At 29.8% G+C, this 10532-nt stretch overlaps 1 protein-coding gene across 2 annotated transcripts; it reads right to left on the bottom strand.

The window, feature by feature from the left end:
• Positions 1-1030: 1030 nt before the first annotated feature.
• On the bottom strand, positions 1031-7159 carry LOC130826922 (BEL1-like homeodomain protein 1). Of its 2 annotated transcripts, none has more exons than XM_057692554.1 (5): positions 6767-7159; positions 5167-6393; positions 3936-4330; positions 3502-3562; positions 1031-2401 (listed from the first exon to the last, which is right to left on the bottom strand). In XM_057692554.1, exons 2-5 carry the CDS (start codon positions 6136-6138, stop codon positions 1586-1588), a joined length of 2244 nt encoding a protein of 747 aa, XP_057548537.1. In that variant the 5' UTR covers positions 6139-6393; positions 6767-7159; the 3' UTR covers positions 1031-1585. The 2 variants fall into 2 exon arrangements, with proteins under 2 accessions (XP_057548537.1, XP_057548536.1); XM_057692553.1 differs by lacking the exon at positions 6767-7159 and adding an exon at positions 6520-6760.
• Positions 7160-10532: the final 3373 nt, after the last annotated feature.

Raw genomic sequence — 10532 nt, 5'->3', positions numbered from 1 at the left:
TGTAATCCCACATCGAAGAATTGGAGAGGGTTTGACTAACATATATACTTGACGGGATACTCCTCAAAATACCAATTGGTATGAGAACATCATTGAGTTTATTTGCAATCAACTCTCTTCTAATGTTGGTCTTGTGTATAAGCCCAAATTAATTATGGTTGTGACGGCCTGCTGCCTATCTCATTTTATTCTTCTTCGTGTGATTCATAGTTATCAGAATCCCGATTCTGATCTACGATTTACGATTTTATGATCCAAAAATGGGCGACCGATCCGGATCGTAGGTAGGATTTTAATGTGGTAAAATCGTGCAATCCTACTTAGCTCAAAAATTTTAGGTGATAGGATCATAAAGCGATTCTATGATCCTACGATTTTACGATCCGATCCTACATGGGTAGTTTCAATCGTAAAATATTTTCATATAATACAGATTTCCCTTACGTATAAATATATAATTAAAATAATTATATTAATACTTTTATAGAATTCAAGTTTTTCTTAATTTGCAGTTTAAAAATGATTATTAAAAGTATTTTTTGTTGAAAACATAATAGATGAAGTCAAATAAGTTTTTACTTACACCTTAAAACTAAAAAAGAGAACAAATATAAATGATAATCAGTAATTCAAAACACATTGATGCGTATTTGTAGGATCACACGATCCAACGATCCGATTCTACCAATTTCAATTCTACCCTTAGCATAACGATCCTAGGTAGAACCCCGATCCTAATAACCTTGGTATGATTTCTTTCTCCCCCTTCTTAACACAACAATAAAATACAAAGGTATTTTTTATTATATTTTTTTGATTATAATCAATATAGTTGAGAAAAACTTTAGTTCATATTCAATTTTTACTGTTTTGAAATTGCAATTGATATTTATTAATAAAAGTCATCATAAAAATAAACTTTTGATAATTATATAACTCCATATAAATAGAATAAAATTTGCACGTAACCAACCCCTCAAATCACATCTAGATATAAGCTGCTTGTTGAGATTTTTGATTATCAATATAATTCTATATGAAAATTCAAAATATATTTTTAACTTCTCCAACACTATAATATATTACAACCCATATATACAAATTGAAATTGTACACTGTACGTGTCTACCTTACAACATTGAAGTATATAATCATCAATAACAAGCTATTCCAGTTGCATATATGATAACAATAATAAGTATTAATTAATAACCTCTTAATTACCAATCCCTAACTTCCCCTATAGGCTATCATAATTAATATTGCTACAAACTTACCAAGAATAATATGCGTAAAATATATCCTAAGTATATAAAATTCCTATACCAAATCCCCTTTGTTAAATCTTTTTTTTCTGCATAACAATCATTTTCATTCTTGTATATCAAGAAAATTAAAAGACATATCATAATGAGGACTTAGCTAGCTAGCTTCATTATGCTTCAATTTTTTTCTTCGTTTTTGTAATAATATACCCTTCTGTTCCTCAGAGTTTACTAAATTATAATTTTGTACTGAGAAATTTTTTTTAATCATGATATATGTAGCAAACTCAAAAAGAACAGATGAATAATTTGTATAGTTGTCAAGCAACGAAATCATAAAGCTGATGAGCAGCGAACCTCTTAGGGTTTTGTATATCAATATTTTCATACCCATTATTAGGGTGTGAAGGTTGAGCCATGCTAATCCCACAAAAATCAGTCTCAGTACCTCCAACGTCGAGTCGCCTTCCCAATTGAATCCCTTGATTTGGAAGAAAATTCTGTTGATGATTTCCAAGTGATAGGTTTTCGCAATGCGGAAGACCTAAAGTCAGAGAGACCGTGTTCCCATGATATGGGTGCGCGGTCATCTGATCAGGGTTAAATCTTCCTGCAATATCATTAATTAGGTAAGGATTAAAACCTGTTGCTGATGCATCCCCATGATTAGACATCAAAAAAGAGTGTCTTTGATGGTGATCAATTGGTTTCATTTCCATGTCCATAGAGAGGATACTACTAGGAGAATTTTGCATGTCAGAATTGCTTCTTTGTTTCTTGGGGCTTCTTGCTATGAATGAGTCCATATCAGATGATGAACCAATAAGAGTGAAACCTTGTGTTGATGTGGTGGACATTGCTGATAAATTGGATATCATGTCGTTGGTTGTGTGGTCGCCGCCTTGTTGAATTATGGCGGTGTTTCCCTGATCTTGGTGGTGTTGGTGGTCATGTGGGACCGGTTCCTTGGTTGTGGAGGTGTCGTGTTTCATGCTGGTGGTGTTAATTTTGTTGTTGTTGTTGTTTTCCTCCGAATTGGCACTGTTTTGCTCTTGAGTCTTGAGTTCCTCCAAGTACATTTCCTCCACCATTGGCTTCCATAGACGAACTCGAGCATTGATAAACCAATTCGATACCTACAATATTATTTGCAAAATATAAATGTAATCATTGTTGGAAATATTGAAATTTGCTAATAATTTCTTGTAACTATTTGTATTAAGCAATCACTTATAATCACATTGATGATTATTTCTTTCTAATTAATTATCTGTGAAAATTTAAAAAATAATAATATTGTTATTTACACAATTTAGTGTATTATTTGTCTATAATTAAAAAATTATAAAACAAGAAAAATATTATATCGGAACAATAAAATTAACAAAAGGTTGTAATGAATTCTTGGGGCAGATTGTGAATTTGTGATAATCAATGAGTTATGGAATTAAGTCGGCAAAATGTCACACGCAATACAGTATACTCTATGATTGAGAGGGGCAATTATCCTATTCCTAGCCATCCCTTCCTAGGTTCCTTAGAAATTGCTAGTCTAATAGTATTGTCACAAATATAGTGTAACTAGAATATCTAGCCTTAGGTTAATGTACTTGTTCAATTAGACCTATTATTATTAATTAACGACAATAACTATTCATATAAATGCACACTAATAACCAATCATTACGATTTGTTCATTTAATTTTGAGAAGTACTTCAAATTTTGTTGATGTTTCAAATGTCAAGGAATCAACTTAACGTCTTCTCACACGAGAACCCTTTAGGCTAGAAGTGTGGATGCAACACAGACACTCTTCATACCTGGTGCTAAATATTCAATTTAAAATAAGGGGTGGTTGAAATTCGAATCCGTGACCTCTTGCCAAACTAGCTCTGATATCATGTTAAGGAACCAACTCAACCAAAAACTTAAGCTGATAGTTGAGGGCCCAAGATATGTTATATATCCTAACATCAAATACACTTAATTATTGAACATAAAAAGTATTAACAATTAAGGCAGGAGATCGTAAATTAATACTTCTCATTTTGTCCTAATTTAGAATGACACATAATTTTAAAAAAATTAAATATGCTAAAAGTGAAGAACATAGATTAAAAGTAATAAGGTCATATCTCAAAATAAAAATGAGACGGAATATGCATTCTTAATAAATCACTAAAATAAAATTTGGCTAGTCATTATGAAGCTCATCAGAGTATAAAATGCAAGTACCTGGCTTCTTGTAAGCCCTGTCTGTTTAGCCAGCATGTGTTTATCCGAGTCTTTGGGGTATCTGTTCATACGAAATCAATACATCACCCATCAAATACCCAGTGTGGGAACAATAATAATGTACAATTTACATTTCCTTTTTTCACAACTAATTTAATGCACTATTTCAATTATTATTATCTCTAAATTAAAATATGCGTAGTTTAAAATTTTAGAAAATTAATTCGAATATAATTTACATTATAAGTAAACAAATAAAATTTCATTTGATTATGTTTTATTTATAGATTAAAATAAAACAAAAATTAAGAATAATCTATGGATATTAGTAAAATTGAAGGAGTCAACAAATTGTCAGGATTTAATCAGTCTATTTTTAGTTGAATTGATTAATGGATAGAAATTAAATAAATAAAGTAGTGAGTAGTACGTACGGGTGAAGGAAGTGTTCAAAGAGCCAAGCACGAAGAACGGAAACAGCACGCTCAGGTAAACCGCGCTGGGGGCGCCAGGCGTTATGCTGCATCATGCCAAGCTGCTGTAACATCCGCTGCTGTCGAAGCTGGTGATCCACGAATTTCAATCTGGAACCACTACTGCCTTCCAGTTTTACACCTGTTGTATTACTATTACTGTCTTCTTCCCCTAAACTCTTGCTTGTTGCTTTGATTTGTGACATGATTGCATCTTTTAGGCATCTAAATTGCTTTGAAATTGTCTTCAATGCTAGGGAAGTGTACAGTTTTGCTGAACCTATTCCTGCTGCTTGTTCGAATGATGAAACTACTACTTGCATCTGTGTGTTGTATTGCCTGTATCTTTGTTCCACCTACAAACATATTAAATTCATGATATGTTAAAGAGATTTATATATTTAAGCGGGTTTTTTTTATTTTTATTTTTTTTGTATTTTTATTTTGTTTTACTTTTATTTATTGTAGAAAATAATGTGTATGATAGGAAGTAATAATTGAAGAGTTGAAATAGTAGACCAGAAGACCCAATTTTAAAAAGCAGAGTTGTCTTTTGCATGGTGGAATACAAGTCAAATGTGTAAGGTGAAGAGAAAGAAAATTAACATTACTTGGCTAATCAACTTCATCAAAATAACTAGTTAGCTTAATCTTAATATTGATTGATAAACCAATTAATAAAGGAATTTTAATATATTTTTATATTAATTAATATTTAAAATATAGTTAATTATAAACCGAAGATAAGTTTTAGGTTTGTATTCTAAAAATGAACTACAATTACAATTTACTTCTTGTTTAATCAAAAGTTATTCGATTATTATTCATTTTGAAATACAATTATTTTGTGTAAATTTATAGTTCAACATAGTTTGAGCGAGTTTGGTTTACTATTATCAAATTTTTGTTAAATAAATTGATGTCTATGCATGAACTAGAATTACAATTTACTTGTTTAATAAAAAGTTTATTATTATAGAATGAATCAATAGATATCAGTTTCCTTTAGAAAAAAAAATTAATAGATTGAGTCATATATTTCATAGATTATGTTTTTAGAATAGATTTATCATATATATATATATATATATATATATATATATATATATATATATATATATATATATATATGAAGTGAAATAAAAGTGGAAGTAGTAAATGAAGTAATAATACCAATAGCAATAGTACATACCTCATCAAGCATGTTTAGCAATTTGGCCTTCTTCATTTGAAGTTCTTGTCTTTGAGCAGTACTTAAGTCTGCTGATGATGATGCCTTCTTATTCCCTGCACTACTACTCCCTCCACCACCACCACCACCACCACTACCGCCATGGCTCGCTCCCTCGTCGTCACCAACACTCGATTGCTCTCGAGGGGTGGCGACGGCTTTCGACTTCTCCTTGTGGACCCCACTCAGCTCACCAATTGGGTTTTCCCCATTATTATTATTATTAGTACTAGTGAAATCATTTCCACTCCCAGTACCAGTACCCTTTTTATTACCTCTAACATTCACCACTTCCTCTAACAACTCTTGGACCGGTTTCAAGTACTTGGATCCGAGTATAACTCCATCAGACCCACCCGCTACTGTGACCTGACTCTGGTTCTGATGTTGTTGTTGCTGTCCGGGTGATAAACTTAAGGATAGGCCTTGAGCAGTTACTGGCCTACGGAGGCCCATCTGATCAGCCATGTCTTGACCGGACCCAGAAGATGATATTGGGCCGGTTTGAGAAGGACTCGGATTCCCAACGGGGCTCCAAAGATTTGGGTGGACTCTGGAAACTGATAACCCATGCAAAGCAGCAGCAGGGACGATCTGATGGTTCTGATGATATTGAAGTGAACCTGATGAAGTTGGAGATGGACGGCTGTGATCTTCAGAAGGATGAGGATGGGGATGGGGTCCACTTAGAGGAATTCCAATGAACTGCTGCTGTTGAGGCGGTGGAGGAGGAGGCGCGTGAAGATTAGCTTGTGAAAGCGCGTTGGCAGGGTTGAGAAAGAGCATGTTAGAAGGTGTTTGCGCTTCAGAATAAGCAGCAATCAAGTTAGGGTTCATAAGGTAGAGTGTCTGTAGGTTATTATCTCCTCCTCCTGCTGCTCCTGCTGCTGCTGCTTGGATTTCTGAACCTCCATGAAAGTATGTTGCCATCATTGAATTTTGATTATTATTATTATTATTATTATTATTATTATTATTATTATTATTATTATTATTATTATTATTATTATTATTATAACTTTGTAAATCTTATATTTATAATCACTCCCACAAATTATTTTATTTTCTTAAATCAACAAAGTGTAAACAGGAAAAGGCTGGTATAAATTATTATTCCCATGTCATTTGATGGGGAATTTGATGCTGAAACCAAATATTCTGGCCCCTCTTTTCTTTCTGATCTCTATCCTGTAAAAGTTGAGATAAAAAAACAAGTTTAAATAAATAAAAAAAACAAATATTCCTTGAAGGTAGTAATCTAAGGCAAGCAAACATAGATTTAGTTTGTAACAAAGTGAATTAAAAAATATATACCTAACAATATGATTTGCATGACTATAATTAATCCATGAAAATCTAATGAACATAAGAACAGTACAAGTTTCAAGAAATTAAAATCTTTTAACATAATAAATAGATGCATCCTCAAACTGAGTAACTAAAAGGTTAATCTGATAAACTCAATAAATTGAGATATATCTATCTATAAAAAGATATGGAGTATAGATGATGATATATTATGTGTTGTGAAAAGAAGATGAATAATAGAAAAAGAACATACTATAAGAAGGAAGGGAGGGAATAAGATGGATAGACTGACATGCCTTTTATGTAACTGGAGATTTCTGTTGATTCTGTCAGAAAAATTGATATCTGCAACTTCTCCAACTGATTTGGGAGAAAAATACTAAACAAGTAGTAGTAGATGAGAGAGATAGTTAGAGAGAGAAGGACAGATAAAGAGAGATATGGAGTTTCTGACAAGGAGGTGCCTTATATGTATGGCAGATCTATTTTCTATTTTATTCATAACTCTGACAATAAACTTCTAGGAGTAGTAGTGTAGTACACATACATTTTGATTGCAAAGCTTATTACTTTTTATTTTTTGCTTTCCAAAAATAATTCTTTTGCTTGGACACTATTTTTATGTAAAAGGGTGCTCTTGGGGAAGTCTTGTATAAACTTTGTTTATTTCACACATTAAATACAAAAACATTTAGCGACAAATAGTTTTTGTCACTTATTTTGTCTTAAAAGGGGTTTAGCGACAAAATAGACGATAAAATCTTTTGTCGCTAAAAAAGTATTTTATCATCTATTTTGTCGTTAATTTATTTCCAGGTTATAAAAAAAAAAGAATATTTGTCATTATTATTAAATAGTAATAGTAATGTTTACTATTATTATTTAACAGTAATAACAAATAATTTTTACTTATTTTTTTATAAATAATCCTCAAAAACTATACATAATCAACAAAAATAATTAAATTAAAATTATATGATTAAATTGATTATTGATTAAAAGTTGGATATATATTACAAAACTAATTATTTACATTAATGTATATACAATAATCAATGTCTATATAAAAAATTAGTAATAACCTCTACAACTAGAACGACTACCACCGCCGCAGAAATCATGCGATCCACAAGATCCACCAATCTACCAAGGCTGGACAAAATTTTGAAAAAAATAACATCAAAATCAACATAAAAAACAATTGGACAGAAAATGAAAAGAAAAACAACAACAACATCATGAACTATCATTAGACAAAAAAATTGGACAAAAATCGACATAAAACAAAAGAATTGAATCAAATTCGACATAAAACAAAAACATAAACAATGCATGTTAAAAATCCACAAGAACAATAAAAAAAATAGTTAAAGAGTAAGATTACCTATAGAAAAGCAAGAACTTTCGACTGAAAAATGCTAGAAAGTCGCCGGATTGAGTGGTGAGAAGTAGAGAGAAGGAGGAGAAAAGTTATTAAGTAGAGAGAATTTGGAGTAGAAGGAGAATAAGTTTAAAGAATGAAATGAGAAAGGGATTGAAGTACATATTTAAAATCCGGGAAAAAATATTAGCGACAAAAGCTTTGTCGCCAAACTTGACACTAAAATTTGCCTATTTTGAATTTTGAATTTGGAAATAGTTAAGCGACAAAGTTGGCGACAAACACTTTATTGGTAAACGTTTTTTACTATTCAATTTTACCGTTTCCTGTTCTATGAAATTTAAATTCTTTAAATTAGAAAATAATTTAGCGACAAATTTGACTACAAAAAATCTTAGTCACTAATTAGTGACAAAGCACTTTTGTCACTAAATTTGTCACTAAACTTTTCTCCTTAAAAATGGTTTTTGTCTCCAGATTCAATTCTTTTTGTAGTGTCATAACTAAAATCAAGGATAATTATTGGAAAATAGTATAGGCTAAGTCTATACAAAATTTTTACGGTGTTTTATTTGAGAAAAAAATTGATAAAAGTTGATTTTTTATTATTGTTTATTTGGCACTTGGTGTGAAATGCGATATGAGAGTAAAAAATTAATTATACAATTAATATTTTAGTAGTTTGATAATCTTTTCACAAAAATACATAAAAGAAAATTAATTTTTATTTAGATTTTCTATTAGGAGTTACTCCTTTTGTTTTCATTTGTTCTTCCCATTTGCTTTTTACGCTTATCCCAATACAAACTTAAAACCCAAATAATAAAAATTCTAAAAAGTTGATATTTTAAAAGTATATATTGAGACAAATCTATCAAGCTCCCTTATGAAAGTTTGACACTAAAATTCATAAATTCTATTTGAAAAAAATATATGGAAACAAAGAGAGTAATTTATAAGAAAATATTTTTCATCAAAACATTTTTTAATTTTGTTTTTAATAGATGGAACAACCACTATTTAAAAAATTTTGAAAATTGATTATCAACTTTTTTAGATGCAAATGAATTAGATTCTCATATATACTACTTTGTCCCAAAGAAATGTATGGAGAATTATTTTAATGTGTTTAGTGAAATAACTATAGTATTAAATGTAAAGATAGAATGAGTTCGTGAACTGTATTAAAAGAGATTTTAGATATGCCATACCATAAAAAGTTATTAATTTCCATTTCGTCTAAAATAAGAAATTAAAATAATACAATATAAATAGAGCAATTCAAAATGGAAAATAATAGGACAAACTTTGTTGTTAAATTTCCCATTTGTTAATTTTTTATGTAAAATAAAACCAGGTACATCACTCATATAACACTTTAAAAATTGAAATAGATAATGAAAGTTATGTGTCTAAGCTAGCTAGGTACCCTGAGATGGATTATTTTTAAAAAAAAAAAATAATAACGTTTTCTTTTCAAATCATTTGATGAAGGCACGTTTGCAGAGATATATTAAAAACAAAAGAATATATTTTATTTTTCGTTCCATAAAAAAATTTATTTGTGATTTTTATAAAATGATTATGTGGAGAGAAAATGAAAGAGATTGGCGAGAGTGGGGCAGGGAAGAAGCCAACAGCTGACAACCGAGGAAACGTCTACTTCGAACAAAGCCCCTCCTTAATGACAAATTAGAAAGGTTAGGAAAAGAAAAGGAAAGATTAATTACTCTTATACACACTGTTTTACTTTTATTTTTTTAAAGTTTAGTTTGTTTTTACCAAAATATAATGATATTGGGGTGTTTGGCATACTCTAAGGTAGATTTGAATGATTTAGTTTGAGTCAAAATATTACTCCTTTTGAGATTTCTTAAAGTTGTTTTCACGAAATTATCATGAAAATTAAGAAAAGTTGAATAATTTACATAATAGATACAGTACTTTCTTTGATTTTTAATAGTTGTTATATTTCTATTTTTCACGCTATTCAATGAAAAATTTTAATCTTTAATATTTTTAATTTTATATAATAAAAAATTTTAAAAAGTTAATATTATAAAAATATACATCAAGACTAATCAAACAAGATTCCATATGACTATATTTTACATTATACATAGAGAAATATCTGAAAATAAGATTAGTTGATGAACAACAGTTGTTACTGAAATTGTAACAACTATTAAAATCCAGAGGAAGTATTTATTGGATAATTAAATTTATGGAAGAAAAATGGAGATTAAAAATATATTGAAATAAAATTTTTTGAAGAAATATGAGGATTACAACTATTAAAAAATATTTAAATAAAGTTAATGGAAAACATGTAGGAACCATAAGCAATATAAAAATATTTAAGTATTAATAAAATATTAAAAAGAGAATGAATAATGTTAATCATGTCTAAAATTTATGATAAAAATAAGGACAAATTACCCTGAATAATACGAACTTTCACTGATTTTCCTACAATAATACGAACTTTCAATTAACCATGAATAATACGAACTTTGATACATATTTCCCGCTAGCATACCTGACCGGTTCTTTACCTGGAGAAACGGTAAATTTCCCATTTCTTCATTATGCTAGCGGGAAATATGTATCAAAGTTCGTATTATTCATGGTTAATTGA

The sequence above is a fragment of the Amaranthus tricolor genome, chromosome 11 (assembly GCF_026212465.1).
Source record: "Amaranthus tricolor cultivar Red isolate AtriRed21 chromosome 11, ASM2621246v1, whole genome shotgun sequence".
NCBI lineage: Eukaryota > Viridiplantae > Streptophyta > Magnoliopsida > Caryophyllales > Amaranthaceae > Amaranthus > Amaranthus tricolor.
This window is presented reverse-complemented; position numbering and strand designations above follow the sequence as displayed.

Coding starts and splice junctions, on each gene's coding strand:
- LOC130826922 (XM_057692554.1), bottom strand. CDS start 6,138: ATGATGGCAACATACTTTCATGGAGGTTCAGAAATCCAAGCAGCAGCA. Junction 4,331..5,166: donor TGCTAAACATGCTTGATGAG/GTATGTACTATT, acceptor ATATGTTTGTAG/GTGGAACAAAGATACAGGCA. Junction 3,563..3,935: donor TTTGAACACTTCCTTCACCC/GTACGTACTACT, acceptor TCGTATGAACAG/ATACCCCAAAGACTCGGATA.